Source organism: Schistocerca nitens, chromosome 6 (assembly GCF_023898315.1).
Source record: "Schistocerca nitens isolate TAMUIC-IGC-003100 chromosome 6, iqSchNite1.1, whole genome shotgun sequence".
Classification (NCBI taxonomy): domain Eukaryota; kingdom Metazoa; phylum Arthropoda; class Insecta; order Orthoptera; family Acrididae; genus Schistocerca; species Schistocerca nitens.
Genome location: NC_064619.1, coordinates 741,786,305 through 741,803,176, shown reverse-complemented (window position 1 = coordinate 741,803,176; position 16,872 = coordinate 741,786,305). Strand labels below are relative to the sequence as shown.

Genomic DNA, 16,872 nt, shown 5'->3' with positions numbered 1-16,872 from the left:
CATTTATACTGGATAATTTACAAAACTTACAGATTTCAATAGTTCCATTATTTCACGAATTGAATCTATGCATGTGCTTGGTCTTCCTGATATCTGACATACTCTGTCAGTACTTTGAGGGCAGCAGTTTGAGAAAATCTTTATCCTTGCACCAGTTTTCTGAGGAAAAAAAAAAAACTCAGTTTTCAAACAAAACTAGACTACAATTTCTTTACAGGAAATAAGTATCAACAAAAAGGAAAAATTTGAAACTGATGTGTTTAGAGCCAGAACTTTTTATACTGATCACCTGAATGAACTTCATTAAACATATGGTTGGAAATGAAGCCATAATCTTTAACTACTGCACAAGTCCTAATACACACTATTTTTAACATCACTATAAAGTCAAAATGTTCCTGCCCAATTATGATGAGCATTAATTATTTTGTAGAGGTAGATTTATCCACATCAGGTACATTTATCCACATCAACACTGATTAACAATAGATAATTCACAATTGCTGAGAATGGCTCCAACATTAACATTCATACTAGTGCCAAAGGTAAATTCCCTTTCCCCAATATTTCAAGCTCCATTATTCTTTACTGTTAGATTATCTCCTTTTAGCCCTTCCATTTCACTATTCCCTCTCATCTCTGATCAAACACGGGAACAGTGCAAACTAATTTATCTTCTGACTTCCTCAAGCACCCAGTGGTCTCCATACTAAATGGATATCAAGCTGCTACAGTCTGAGCATGCCAGCCACAGATCTTATTTGATTTCTATAAGTAAACAATATTGGCAGTTAACTGTCATTACAAAAACTTTCAAATTTTATGCCTAAAGCAACTCATATTGAATGTTTCAGATTTTTGGAGGAAGGGATGATGTTCACAACGACCCAGATACTGCTAGTAACCTTACAACTTGCTCAGCGATACGGCTGTTATGTGAAACACCAAGAGATTCTGTAGAAATTAATAAATTATTACAGAAAACAAGTGGCAATCAAATCAAGCATCAATGGAAGTGCCTATGAACAAAGTTGTCATTTGTTAGACAAGACATTAGGAATAAGAAGTGCAAAGGCATCTTTTCAATTTAAATTACCTACTTGAATCCTGAAGAGACTTTCTGCTAGCATTTGTTTCTATTCTTGTCAGACATAGAAGAGCTACAGATTTTTAACAGGGTGTTGCATGTTTCCAGAAAATAATCAGCACTTCTGGGTAGTAAAAAACACCTTACTGACAGCAGATACATACATGTAGGCACTTCCAGAAAAGTGTTGTTTACATGTGTCATGTTTCTTGTAAGATGTACATAGAGGATCCATTAAAGGCAAACCTACATTTACAGCATCTTTAATTTTAGAGAGATCTTTTGCTACTATTGACTGGAACACACTTCTTCGAATTCTGAAAGCAGCTGGCATAAGATTTAGAGAAAAAGGTTACTTACAACACTTACAGAAACCAGTCTGCAGCTATAGGAGGAAGGACATGAAAGGGAAGCCATGGTTTAGAAGGGCACGACAAGTTTTTAGTCTATCCCAGAGGTTGTATCAGTTCACTGAACAAATAGCAAAGGAAACCAAGGTGGAATTTGGGAAGGGAATGATGCTCAGAGAAAAAACTTTTTAAGATTTGAAAGTGACTAATCATAGACTTGGGTTCAACAGAACAGGTTTCTGTAAATGCACAAGGTTAATCTATACACACTATATAAATGGATGTTTATATTTTCCACATAATCTCCTAAACCACTAGACCAATTTCCAACCACTCTTTGTACACATCACTGTCTGGAAAGAATGACTATTGGGAGGTGGGGTGGTAAGAACCACCTACCTATCAAAATGGTGGAGTTGAAAAAGCATTGTAGCCCATGATGCACCAATATCCATACTTTAGTCATCCATTATTTGTGAAATAGCACTAAGTTACACAAACAAATTTTGCACATAATTTCAAACTTTGACAAAATCATCTTATTGCCAATCCCCTCCCAATAACAAAAGGTTTCAAAGCTTATCACTTACTACTCTTCACTGTATGCATAAAGCATGAGATTTTAATTTATTGCTTCACTGTTGGTAACTATTCTGAACACATTCCACAGACAGCCACATACCACTGAATGCACTTGCAAAATTATATCATTGTACAGCACAATGTTCAGCAAAATTCGCTATATACAGCTGAAATGTGTACACATACATGTGACTAATGTATGTGAAATTGATTTGACATGTGCATGCAGGCAGGCAAAGTCATGGGTAAAAGGCTCATCCTATACCCCTGGAACAGTTTCAACCAAATGTGGTACACATTAGCAATGAAGTGAAATGAGCATTTGGCATCATTGGCTGGGAGGCCTCTTACGGGGCACGTCCGGCCACCTTAGAGCAGGTCTTATTACATTCAACGCCACATTGGGTGACTTGCATGTTGATCTAGGAAGAAATACTGTAGTAGCAAGAACAACCAGCCTCTTAATGGGATGAGCATGATAACATCAGGAGGAGAGGGGTGGGAGGAGATTAACAGACTGAGGGCAGAAGAGGAGATGGACTAATAGACGATGGGAATAAATACTCAGCTACTATCACCTAAGGTAAACAAGGGTAATGTAATTTAGTCTGAAAATCTGGTGTGATGTGAAGGAAATTAAATCAACACATTAAACACAAAAAACTGCAACATGTTTTCCTTTTGGACAACAAAATAACTATACATAACTGAAGAAGATATAAAATGCCTTCCTGATGAACTTCAATGACATAAGGGATGGTTTGATAGACAACCCAAAGACATCATGGGATGGTTAATTTTGTAATGGAGTAAGAGTGCGTAGAAATTTTGGAGAAACCTAAGCTAAAACTGGTAAACAGGATCAACTGTATACCTGATGTAATAATTTTGCAGAGACCTGTAGAAGGACCCTGTACTTGTACAGAAGATCGCAACATTCAAGAATGAAATTTATTTTGGAGCTCTAGTTTGTTTTATTTGCAAGAACAGGACCATAAGAGAAATTCATAGTCAGAATTTTTCCATTTTTTAGTATATTCTAATGCAGGTGTTATCCACTGATCTGATAGTTGTTTCAGACAGTTTAAAATGACAGGATTGATAAATAGAAATAAACACTCCTGTATCACATACAGGCCAAACAAATTTCTGTAACAGCAACATGGCAAGCATGCAAAAGTTTTATGCTTCTAGACTACTTTAGTTGAGCCACGAGATGTATGTCAGAAGGGTGAGAGAACACACTGTGTGCGCTTAACATACGCAGCCAATTCCAAGCAGCATCACCAGCATCATTAAGAGCACATTAACTCGGCCAATATTTTCAGTTTCTGCTGTAGTACTGCCATATGATGAAGTGGCAAATAGCTACTTCTTTCAGCACATAAAGTTTCCCCATTCCAGTACACTAGACCTATAGTCTTTCAGCTTTGCCCCCTCTCCCCATTACATGTGAGGGTCTCTACAAAAGTTTTAATGATATGGCCTTCCTTCCCTCTGCTCCTCTGCCCTCCCAGAAAAAGAAAAACAGAACATTACAAGCTATAATTAGTATTTTCTATATTAAGCATTTTTATACACAATACTATGAATTTCACTACCTGAAGTGTAAGTTCAGGTAAGTCTTGCCAGCTTATTGACTGTGTTGAAGACACTAAATCCTCAACAAATTGAAACAAGCATTTCTAGGTAATGCTAATAAAAACTGCAATAAGACCAGTTACAGAACAATACGAGCAAATGAAGTACTCGTGAACCAATGTACGCAAGGCAGCTTAAATGTTCTTACCTCCCGGAGTTCCTTTATCTTGAATCCAGACTTGCCAATTATGCAACCTGCTTGGCTCTGATGAACTAACAAGCGCAAGTCCACATCATCATTGCGTGATCCCTGACGGGATGATGCCTATGCAATGGGAAAGGCAGAACTTTAGTTATAAGAAGCAAATTACAAAAAATAAATGTATTTATCTAAAGGTAGTACAATGTAAGTTAACACTGCTCAATGCTCATTTTATTGAGCCAACACCAATAATACACACAGAGCACAAGCTCAGGAAGCTTAAGAATGGAGAAAGGAAAAGAAATCACCCAGCATTCACCTTAACTGAGGTAAACTGCGGCAAACCTAATTCTGTTTGGTCAAATAGCATTACCTCACTTGTTTTAAATTAAAGAGTTATGTTTGTACTGCACCATTATGTTCTGTTTGGATTCCCACTTACATTTTACAGCATACTACAATATTGCAAGATACCATCTGACATGACATTTACATATTAGCCACTTTTACACAAAAGCAGAACCGATTTCTTTTATATGCAGTTTGAAAAATTAAGTGAAATTACATGTCTGACAGTAAGAATACTTAAAACACGTTGATAACCCAATGGTGGCGCCTTACTTCCCAAGCATTCATACTGTTTTCAGCAATGTGTATGTAATTCACATAAGTTTACAGCCTTAATTTATTAGCAAAAGTACTAACGACCATGTTTTTCATGGTAACAGTAAGGGCACTTACAAGAATCGTGGCTTTAAATTCAGGTGACAAATCTAATACTACACTAAATCTTGATACTCTACAAAAAGGTGTTGTCTTGACTTCAGAAAATTTGCCATCAACATTGCTATGTCTCTGCACTGTTAACTTTTCCCCTTCCTTGCCTAAACATACTGCTAACAAGTGAAAAACTTATACTAATATATAAAGCAAGGGTCTCTAGAAGTTCTTGACCAATTTACTTATAATTTTTTCACAATACTCTAGTACACATTCAAAATGACACTGGCTATATATTTTTTTTTTAAACACAAATTGACTGAGGAAGGAAGAGCTACCCATTTTCAAAATACAGCGTTTTCTCTCACACTACCAGTTTAAACCAAAAACTATATTAATAAAATGTTTATACCTTATGATTAGAGTACTGCCAATCAGAATCTTGCAAAATTTTGTTGTGCTACCCCTCTTAAGATTAAGACTAAGTAAATCATCATCATTGAAGCTACTATCCTCACAAATCCTGCAGCTGGAGAGGTCTCTCCATACCCCATATAAAAACAATCCAAATCAATTTACATTTATGTTCTGCTTGGATTAAGAAAGAGGGCTTCAGCCCAGGCACTCAAAGTCATCGCAATTTATTCTGAATCTTGTTTGGTCAATTGTATGTTGTCCTTTCACAAACTGGTAGTTTGGGAAACTAGTTCTTTAGTTCTTACTGTTAAGACAACATTCAACAAACAAAAATCTATGTCACGAAAATTTTTATTTGTATTGTGTAAAAACAGAAAACCTTAAAAATGGAAACCACCGAGTCTTTCACTAATATTCTATATTAGTATCATAATTTCAAGTTCTACACCTATCAAGCAGGGTAAGTTGCTATGGAGAGCCAAAATTTGCCCGGAATTCCCACAGATACCCTATATAATGATGAAAAGTCAATTCTAATAGATATATTGGCACTATTTCGTGACCTGGCTGCAAGGGTCCACCAAATTGACTTTGCAAAAGCTAAGAACACTTGCTTTGGGCTTCCATTATCAATGTACATATCAGGTTTGATATACAATGGAGGTGGGATGTTATTTTTGCAAAAATTCATTTCTAACAATCCACATACTAGCTAGGCAACATAATTGCAACATAAGGCTCTTTACTAATCAACAGCTATTTTTCTTCAAATAAGTCTGAAAATACTGAATTAATGTTCTTGATACACACAAATTCTTAGTGAACAATACCTTTTAAGTTCCAGAACTAAGTTATAGAACAAAATAACGAAATAATAGAAAATTGCATTTGTACAGAACCAAGTGATAAAATTTTACTTGTTCAAATACTGCTTACACAAAATGTTATTACTATGTTAAAGATATTACTTGACTTCTATCAAAGCAATACTTACATCATCAATATTTGGGATAACTTCATTAACCACATTTAGTACTGTGTCCAAATCTGAGTAAACCGTCAAAATGCTGTAAAAATGGGCAAATTATAAGGAAAAATGTCACAAAGGATAAATAATTACAATGAATTACAAAACCTATAAATCCTGAGTCTGCTAATCAGCAAAAAGTTGTGGCAACTTAATTAACCAACAGGATTCCTAAAACAGAAAACTAAGTAACCATTAATAGACATTATAAAGTCCTTTCACACAATGCAATGTTCATCATAAATGATAATATCTGTTATTTGATAATGTTAGATTTATTCTGTTTCAGTTTGTAATGACAAGCTAACCTCAAACATTTTGTTTTGCAAAAATTATGAACTGCAAGTCTCTTCAGAGGTGTGAACTATTTTTATAAAAGGCATACAGAATTTTTATATCAGACAAGAATTTCCAAGTAATGCACACTAACAAAGTTATAAGCAGTACCAACATAAGGCTTAAGACTAGTGTGTACACTGATGCTGTATTGTGCAACAGGTGTATCAATATATAATCCAAACAAAATTTTTGAATTTATTTTGCCCTGAGGTTTCCAAAACCTATCAAGATTAGGTTAATTGCAATCCCACAAAAAAAAAAAGCATGGCAACCATTCAAAATGACTTTCTGCAAATTCTATGTCAACAGCTGTTACCCTAATGAAACTTATGACTGTGTTAAAGGCCAACTACACAATTCCATAATGGCCTTCCAGACTTAAAATTAACGTGTCTAATACTACGTGATTATTCAACTTCAAATTGGATTTCAACATTATGCATTTAATAATACAATGTAACAAATTTTGACTATGTAAGAAAACAGCTGTCAGTCACATTAATAGGTAACCCCAATCAGTAATTGCAAAATGTCTTTTAGAGACCAATGTGGACTGACTTCATAATACACACATGAATTGGGCGGTCCCAGCATTGTCCCAAATTACAAATCCTAGTTGAAAAAAATAAAGTACCATATACTGTAATGAAGGAATTATGGTACTGGTGGTACTGTAACAATTCAGAAATTTCAAACATGACAACCATAACATTTTTTACTACATGGAAAAACACTGAGACCATCAAAATTCTGTTAAACATTATTTTACTAGTTTAATTTCAATATGGCCTGTATCCTGATTATTTATAAAATTCAAAGTGAGATATGAATGCAGATATAGAAATTACTTTGCAGTTATATCTCAGAGGGGAGAATCTCTTTGAACTTCCCCTTAAAATACACAAAAATCTTAACAGCAGTTAAGTATACAGGTTCACACCCCAAACTGAGCAATAAATATTCAAGACAATGCCTAAAGGACAAGCCACATTAGATTATCTAACAAAACTGAACCTAATATAAATATGTGATGGATTTACCGTTCTGGCCCAGGGCAATCAGGGACTGTAATTGAGGCTTTGTACTGCGTTTTGGAGGAGCCCATTCCCATCATTCGACGGGGACATTATTCCCATTCACAGGCAGGGCGGGCGGGCGGGCATTCAATCCGACGGGGCAGCGTTGAGCAGCAGAGTGGGCAAGGGCGGGGCCATCGTGTACCATTGGTCAGATATGGGACCAATCAAGGGCCAACGATGAACCATTCAGAGGGCGATGGAAGGAGTAAACGAGGGGCAGAACATGTTAAATAAAATTATTGTTAAAGTATGTGTGCATAACAAATAGTGAGTGCATAAAATAAACATGATTTTGGGTACCTATATTACATTGTGTTATTTAATACAATACAATTTGTTTGAAAATTGTGGGTGTAAGTGGGAAGTACTTGTGTTGCTTCAAAGTTAGTGTTTTGGTTGAGGTGTATTTGTTATGTACCCTCAATCTCTGAAATGAACAATCACACAAGATTACTGAAAATCAGTTTAACAACAAATTTGGAAAATACTTTTAAATTTATTGTAACCCAGATCTTAGGTTTCCAACAAAATTTTCGTATTTTTCAGCACACTAATGCAAAACTTCCCGCAATTCATGCTTCTGCTTGCAAAATTTAGGAAAGTAGACATAATGACTTTCTATGAAATAATGAAAGTTCTTTCCACAGTGTGCATTCATGAAGTTTACATTTCACTAATAGTAATACCTATGGTAGCCAGCAACTGACATACCATAATAGAGCAACTGGTATACCATAATACTGCAATGCCAGTAACATTTGGGACAAACACAAAACAAAGGCACTTGTGGTCTATCACACTAACGTCACCTTGTACCAGGTAAACTGCGGGAAGTCTATTAGTTTTAAACTAGTATCACATACTGGCAATGATTATGTCTATCTCAAAAGCATAACGTCTATTTTAGTTAGCTTTATGCCATGAAAAAGAATCGGGCAACAAATTTCTAGGCTCACAAAACTGTTCACACAACAATATCATACAGCCACAAACATTCTGACACTTGAAAACAGTTACAGTGAAGAACTGATGCTACACCAAGAACGCTATTGAAGTCTATTCGTATCCCCCTCCCCCCAGTATGTACCTTCTTACACTAAAGATGAACAGAAAACATAAAATCTGGGCAACAATAACCAATTTCAATGACATTGTTTTAAGCTTACAATCAAAAGGAATTCAAACTACTTACCTCAGTCCTTAGCTTGGTAATATTGTGACCACCTTTTCCAATTATGGATCCCGCAGCCTGTAAAATAACGACTTTTTAATGCAACTATCCTGAGTATTCTACAAACTTAACTCCCATAGTGACAAAAGTTCGAAAATTTTAATTGGTAGCATGCTGCTTTCCAGTGAGGCAAACTGCCATGAAAGAACCCAATGAACAAGAACACAAAAAATAAAATAAAATGTATGATGAAATTAGAATTTAACACTTCAATTCACAAATGAAACTCCAGAGTGGACGACAAAAATTTGGCCAAACTCAGGTTAACAGCTGAAGTGCTTAAGTCACATCTGCACCCTTCTGAAACACTGCAGTTTTAGTTCATACCTAAAATTACTATCCACCTTTTCATATTCAGCAAGGAGAAAATTTTGTCACTGATTACACAACCTGAGGTTTGAAGATCTCAATCCCCATTTTAATATTCAGTGGCAAAATAAAAGCACCAATGAAAACTTAACTTTTAAATCACAAATGTTATAAGTTTAAAGAACAATAACCCACAAATGAAGAAATTTTTAGAACAATCAGGAATGATTAATATTTTATCTACTGATCCAAATTTGGAAGTATTTTCCTCTCGATCCTATCTACTTACAAAGTTCACTGAAACAGTCATAAAATCAGTAACGAAAAAATTAATTCCCCATGTGTTCTCTAATTTCTTAACAATGACAAATGATAATCTTTAATTACAGACAGAATTCCCCTAATCTGATGGAATATTAGCTGCAATAACTATAGTTTGGAAAAACTGCAACTAGTACTTTGGAAATACAGCAGCCTGGAGTACTGGAAAAGCAAAGTTTCTGGACTAATCTCTCTAGAAGAGAGAGTGCAATCTTTATGTAAACATAGCTTGTAAACACATTTTTCAGCATCCATCCTCAGCCAAAGCCAGTAAAAATTAAAACCACTTTTAATAATATTTACAAATATCCAATGGGCATTTATCAAAATATGCATATTATGTACAATATAAACAGGATAACTGCTGAGCCATTTTTAGTAGCACTGTGACAGGAAATCGTGAAAGACATCCGAAATATGCCAACAGCATGGGCCAACATCAGCAACTATTTATCACCACATACATACTGTCTGAAATGCTTCAAACTTCATTGCTTTTCTGTACCTTTTTCTCTGCAATACATGGGCACATTATCAAAATATAATCATTTGTATACAGCTGCAGCAAATTAGTCTTCACCCATTTTCAATGATCAAAATGCAAGATACAGAACTGTTCACATGAACAACTTGATTTTAACATAAAGACAGTATGTGGCTATCTATTCCTGAAGTTTAATAAATGCTCTCCTGTTCACCTGGGGAGAGAACCAACACTCTTGAGCTATCAAGCATTCTGAGATGTTAACACCACTCTCATATTTGAACCTGGTAGTTCAACTAAAATTAAATGTTTTATCACATACCACAAATTTAAAATAAAGTATCATCCTAACAATGTCTGTGGGATCAGAATCCACTCTTATTTCTTTGTGTAAAGTTTTCATTTTCACACATGTCAAGAAGCACAGCAAATAGCACAACTTATGCAGTCTACAGTTCAATTACTTCACAATATTACTACCCACAACAATGCCCAGAAACCTTCACTATACAGAACTACTGTAGATAACTGTAGCATGACAACATAGTTGCCTTATGGTAAATATTCAATTCTCCCTCAGTCTAAACAAACAGGCAACTGACTACCACCGGGTGCAAACTGTAGTTTGTGAAATCTGACTATTGGGCATGATCATACAGAACACTGGTGACTAGATATCTTCCAAATTTAACAATATACATTAATTCTCACATGCAAAAATTAGATTAAAATTCTATCCGAACTTCTGAAATCTGAACAGAAAATATAATATTGACCACCATTTGAGGAATGGGGTGGGGCAAGTTCACAAGAATGGTGGCACAGTTAACGACACAAAGAAGGGCAATCCTCACTTACCTTGCTGGGGATCAGGAGTCGCACTTCTGTATCGTCCCCACCGCGGGACCTCTTTTGTGGGGAACCCATGTCACCGTCTGCTTCGCGCTTCATGCCTGAATAACAAGATTTGCGTCATGTTAAGAGACTAAGTTAATTAGCCCTATCAACTTCCTACAGATCACAGGCAAAAATGTTGATTGTAACAATGTTCCACAATGGGAAACCTTTTTTCATGTGTACTATTATTATCAATGGATAGGATACTGAGGTGTAATCTCCATGTAACTTTTTCCTATGAGGAATCTCATTCATTATTATACAAAACTTCATGGCAATAATTCACTAGACATCAATACTTTAAAACTGTTTGGTGCTTTCCAACCACTAAAAGTTACAAAAGTATATTACAGGGACAAGAGACAAGACTGCAATTCGTGAAGTCAAGCACTTCACTGAACGTACTTGATAAGCTCTTACAGTGAAAGCATTTGAAATGTGGTTAAGTTATACAAACATTCTAGGAAATGTTTCTCCCAAAATCATGGAGATCCCAAAAGAAATGTTATGGGTTCAAAACTTGACATTTCACAGATGCTTCACATTTGACAATAAGGGGTAATACACACTATAAAACAAGTTCTGGAGTCGTTTTGCATCTTTAACACACTAGTAATGCTACAAAAAAATTATCTCTAAAAGAAAAATTTTGCTGCTTCTACAGTCACTTCAGTGACAAATTATTGCAGTGATCTGGTACACAAGTATATTACACACTGCCAATTGTAATCCCCCTATTTGTTTTGCCACAAGATAGTTTGTAACATTTGCTTCATACAAAACCTTTCAGGTTCATGGAACATTTGATGGTCCCAAGTATTTATGCCTATAGTACGGTAAGCTTTTTGTGAGGTAGCATGTAAGTGTTTTTAAGAATTTCACAAAGGCATCACAAGGAATTATCAATGACAATCCTCAGACAGGTATTTCCAACCATTACAAAAACATTTTTTTCAATCTGTTAATAGCCTTAGGTCAGGAGACATGAAGTTTCAGACGAAAATTAACATGTCTTTACACACAGCAGCACATGACAAAGAATAAGTGACTATATCCTAATGCTGCTTTCTGACACGTACTACCCAGTTCCCAACAGGCAGTTCATCTTGTACTGAGTCACTGAAGACTTCTTGCAGCTTGCATGGACATTTCCTCTTTAAAGACAAAATTATCTCCTTTACACTGGCCTGTTAGAAACTTCAGCCTATCTCACATATTTACAACATTATTTCACTTTTCCCACAATATCTCAGTAAATTCATTATGTTTCAGGTAGTCTTATTCTCATTTATCAATCACAATGCATACTACTGCCATCACATGCACAAACTGTTTGGCTTTCCTCCGACCTCTATCTGCTTAAACCACTAGTTTTTCTGCCTTAAATGCTATTTAGAGGTGTGTTTTGAAGTTTATAGTAACATGAAATATAAATACCATGATAAAGTTTCCCCATCTGCTATCAGCAGCATTTACCAACACCAACATTTCTAAGATCCCAGAGTATCCACTTAAGAAAAATGTCGTGAAAGTAGAAAGTATGAAACTTTGCAGCTGTTTCAAGATTTTTCTTCTGTTTGCTTCAATGCAGTAAATGTGACAAAAGTTTAATTTATCTCCACAAGACATGTGTATCATAGCACAATAGTTACACTGGTGTTTCTTATTAAGTATCCTTAATTATACACTTCCTTGACACGTGCATACAAAACCCATCACATCCATACACCTACCAGAAGTACCTTAAATCCTACTGGCAATACATACTGCAGTGCTATTCAACACACTTCCACACCCCAAACTTTTTCAGTAATATCTCTTACTGTTGTGTCAAATTGACATTGTTGGCAATAATGGACCAAAATCTGATTTCTTGTTAGCATTCATGTGTTCCCAGCATCACTTGGCAGATAGCATCTTCTAAAAATACTGTTATTAGTTGTGTACACCTACCAGGACATGCATGATGTGTTCTGTATGGAAGGAATCCTTTGCAGCTGAGTATATTACATCAATTTACAGTCACCCAGACTGGCATCCAGGAATGTGGCAACACCTACATATGTTATCTTAATATTGCAACTGGTAATTACTCAACTGGGTTGCACAGAAAACCACCTATAACCTCAACCATATAGTTAAATATGACTTGTGACATGACACTGTTCATACAAAACAGCAAAAAGCTTAAAAATTTAGACAAATCCAATAGAACTGAGGATAGCAGCATGATTCAATTATGATCCTTCAATTTTCAGTGAAGTACCTAGTCTATGAGATCAACTACCAAGAAGCCAGACTTTATGATTTCAGGATCAAAATCATAAAAATGAAAAATCTGCTGCGGTGAGCCACAGTGAAAAATTTCCTGTTCCAAATAAAAGCAGCATGTACATTAACAGATGTGCAGTAACTCCATTTTTACTACAGCATTTCAAATGAAACACTATTGAACAAACGCAATGAAAAGTCTTGAAACATGGCAACACAGGGCTGCTGATCCCCTCTAATGTATGAAGTATTTTGTACAAAGTTGGTCAGTGCCTGTTTTTTATGTATCCATTACCCTGCAGTGTTAAATAGCTATGCACAGAACTGGATACACTCAAGTTTCTAATATCTGAAACTACAAGGCTTGCTTGCAGCCTCAGCTATTGGCAACCACAATGCAAGAAATGTTACTATCAACCTGGGCAGCATCACTGAAAACTAGTTAATGTGAAAAACAGTTATGGCACTTAACATTTTTATTTTCGCTATGAATTTATTTTTATTCTCTCAGAGATCTGCTGTTTATGTCCTTTAAGTGGATACTATGTTGTAGTACAACTGTCCCTGTATCCAACAAACTGTTTTCTCAGTGAACTGAAGTTTTTCACCTTCCATCCAATAAACATTCTAGACCAAATACACAATACCCATCCATAACACACAATCCACAAAGTATATTAAGCAGAGGTACACATTTCATCTTAATTTAGAATATTCAATTTGATACTAAAATTTCTGATCTTTAACACTGAAGTCCACTGAAGCAAAAACATTTAAACACAATTTCCTTTAAGTATGGCAGGATTTACATAGATGCTGGATAGTGGTACAATTTTAAATATAACAGGATCTCCAAAGTTAAAAATACCTAATCAGAATGTCAACTCATCATACAACACTACTTCACTTGTGTAATATGCAAAAACTTTACTCCAGGTTCAAACTTCCAGCCAAAACAAAAGCTAACAATGCATTAGGTTGCCAGCAAATTACTCTTACAAGCGATGTGATTTGTGCAGCAGGTACGTGCACAAGAAAATTTTCTCTTTAATGGTATTCAAAAACTATGCCCTTTTTAAGACAATATTTTAAAATCGTCCAGCAAGTCTGATTCACTCGCTAGCGTTCATTATTTTTGCCGATAATGAAGGAGTGAGAACTGGTAAGTGCTTTGCATTATTCCTTCCTAAGCGCAATAAGTGTCTTGACTGCGGCCGATTGTCAAGGGCGAAGGCTGAGTCAGCGGACAAACCAGCTAGAGGAGACGGCGCCAGGTGTGCCGCCCCCTTAGCTCCCCACCACTCATTTCCCGCCAATACTAACAGCAGAGGCGGCGGCGCGGCGCAGAAGTATTGATCAGTCTACGCCACGCGCAGACGCAAATGCGCCAGCCATGAAAAGCATTCTTGCCTACGGGTCGCTGGCACTTGGTAAAATCAAGTAGACAACTACATTCGTTACCAATTGATTACTACAATATGACGCTAGTTAAATATCAAACGCCTGAAATTATCGGCGAGGCAAACAATTATGGTCGCTCGGAAAGCTATGACGTCTACAGTTACGGTCGTTTTCTACATAAACTACGTGACACGGCGCTATTCCCAGGTAGTTCGCAGCAAGAACTCGCCACCAGTAAACAATGCCGCATAAGAAATATGTAAGCTAAAAATATGTGATATGAAATTCTTTGCTCAAGGTGCATTGAATGGGTGCAAAATTCAATAAGGAAACCCGCTGTGATGAAGTAACTAAGTAAAGGGTCGATTCACAAAACTACGGTAAAGCAAACAAACCCGAAATCTACTTTCAGATTAGTATATCTGTATCTATGTAAGAAAACCTTCGCTTTTTGGACTTTTTAAAGCATCACCTTCACAACGCCAAACCTGAAGTCTAACACGCTTCTAACGTCCGCATTAAACGTCCGTTATTCCAATAACCACATACTATTTGCGCATGAAAAAACAGATGAAACGTCATCCTCGCCCGGAATTGTGCTGTGCGAAAATATTTGATCAAAAACTTTACAATTTTAACATTAATGCAGAGCTGTATTTGTCTATCAGGGAAGTTGCAAATATGAGACGGCTTAACGGTGTCCAGTCACTGAAAACTAACGCCAGTACTAGTAGCAAATACCTGAATATGTTTGGTTAATAATCTAACTTGCAGTGTCTTGCAATCTAGTTGGAACGGGATGAAGAGGCACTTAACGTCAGGATCCTCATACAGCAAAATTAAGGTTCATGTGTGCTGTCTAAACGATAACGCTTTTATCCTCAATCAGACCATTAGCGTTCAGTTAACTACCGCCACTGCTCTGGCAGACTGTGCGCGCGCTGACCCTCGCTGTATGCGGCTTAACTGCAGTAGATACCGACGAGGAGACAAACTAAGGTACTCTTCCAACATTTACATTCGACTGCTGCGTGAGCAACTAACTTTAGAGGTTTCACAATGCGCAAGTTGTTAACAGTACTGTTCCTAATGCCGTAGTTGACAAATTATTCCACGACAAATTATGTAAAACTTAAAGGGCGTATATGCAGATAGACTTATGTCCAAGCATTTGTATGGTATGGAACCTCTTTCGCATTTGTGACCAGATAGGAAAGAATTTTGTGGTTAAATGACTGTGCAACTGGAATTTTAACGCGCAGCAGAAGCCTGGCAAACAAGGTACAAAACAGTTAAAATGACTGACGGCAATCTGCCAAGTATCCATTCATGAATAGAAATGAAGCTTCCGAAACTACATTTACTACTTTGTCTTTAGTTTCGAAGTATTAAAGTTGTGAGTGCAGAGATCTGATGGGAACATTTAAGCAATGAAGCAAACTTTGAATGCACTCTATAAAGGTAACTTACCAACTTACTCCGTTGTAAAGTAACAGCAGGAATGAATCGTCTTGCCGAAGGTCGAAGATGTGAATCTGCAACAATGAAACTTTGTATTAAACTGATCTTTTAAACATTCCTTTGAGAAGTCAAGTCATTTATCTAATGACTAGCAGATTAGGAAGGGTCTAAAACTCGGCAGTGGTAACACCATATTTTCATAGTGGAATACCCAACAATTCACAGTTCGATCCATGTCAAGCGTCTGCGTCAACAAATTTTTTCTTCCTAGAATACTGTAATGGAATTTTAGTTCATGAAATAACTACAGCTTTCCTTCAGTGCCGAAGACGAAGGATATCTTTGCCTGTGACTGCGTCCCAGAAACTCACCTGAGGATCATCGTCATCAGTGCACACTACAGTAGGATATGTTCCTCATCCATCGCACCCCTCAAACAACGACTCCCACCTGCAGAATGCTCTGCCGGCGAATGTGCTGCCACAATCCACCTCCACAGCAACACGCAGCACTCTTATTGGTCGAACCGGCGACTTTCCAGCTCCTGATAGGCCGAAGTACAACCACTTTCAGAGCGGAGTGGTGGGGAACGTCGTCTCATAGGATTGATTGTTTAGCGGGCTGTGCTCTATATACGCCACAGTTTCCATGGTAACGAGTTGGGGTGGGATTCCAAACAAAGTCTGGAACGGCCCATATAGTTACCACAAACAAGAAATAATGAACTTCGACACCAAATTTCACTCTCACTCCAGTTCCACTCTATTATACAAAAAGCACCATATCCGTTCGACGTTTAACTTTTCTCACAAAAAGGAAAGATTTTGGGCAACGTACGGAAAAATTCAAAAGGATTACGCTTTACTGGAGACAGCGTACCGTGGCCCGAGCTTTTAACTCGCAACTTATATGCTTCAAACGGATAGCCAGAACGCGTCAACACTTCAGATGTGTTTTGTTACTCTAAATAGCTTTCCAACTTCTGCATTCTGGAGTCACCAAAGCCACTAAACGCGAAACCCTACATTCGTCACACTAAATCTGTGCGAGGGCACTGTAGTGAAATGTAAAATGTATTCGCCGAAGGGAGGGAGAACCTCTTGTGCCCCATGT

At 36.8% G+C, this 16,872-nt stretch overlaps 1 protein-coding gene across 3 annotated transcripts in view; it reads right to left on the bottom strand.

The window, feature by feature from the left end:
* LOC126262941 (heterogeneous nuclear ribonucleoprotein K) overlaps nt 1-16,872 on the bottom strand; it is a 74,912-nt gene that overhangs the window by 16,652 nt on the left and 41,388 nt on the right. For 2 of the 3 annotated variants that reach the window (XM_049959879.1, XM_049959877.1), the window contains exons 2-8: nt 15,769-15,833; nt 10,588-10,682; nt 8,577-8,633; nt 7,346-7,389; nt 5,934-6,006; nt 3,809-3,925; nt 31-159 (exon numbers count right to left, since the gene is read on the bottom strand). In XM_049959879.1, the coding sequence (XP_049815836.1) occupies nt 31-159; nt 3,809-3,925; nt 5,934-6,006; nt 7,346-7,389; nt 8,577-8,633; nt 10,588-10,680 (513 nt within the window). In that variant the 5' untranslated portion in view covers nt 10,681-10,682; nt 15,769-15,833. Of the gene's footprint in view, nt 1-30; nt 160-3,808; nt 3,926-5,933; nt 6,007-7,345; nt 7,390-8,576; nt 8,634-10,587; nt 10,683-15,768; nt 15,834-16,130; nt 16,183-16,872 lie in introns of those variants that run through there. The other variant, XM_049959878.1, reaches the window with a different exon arrangement.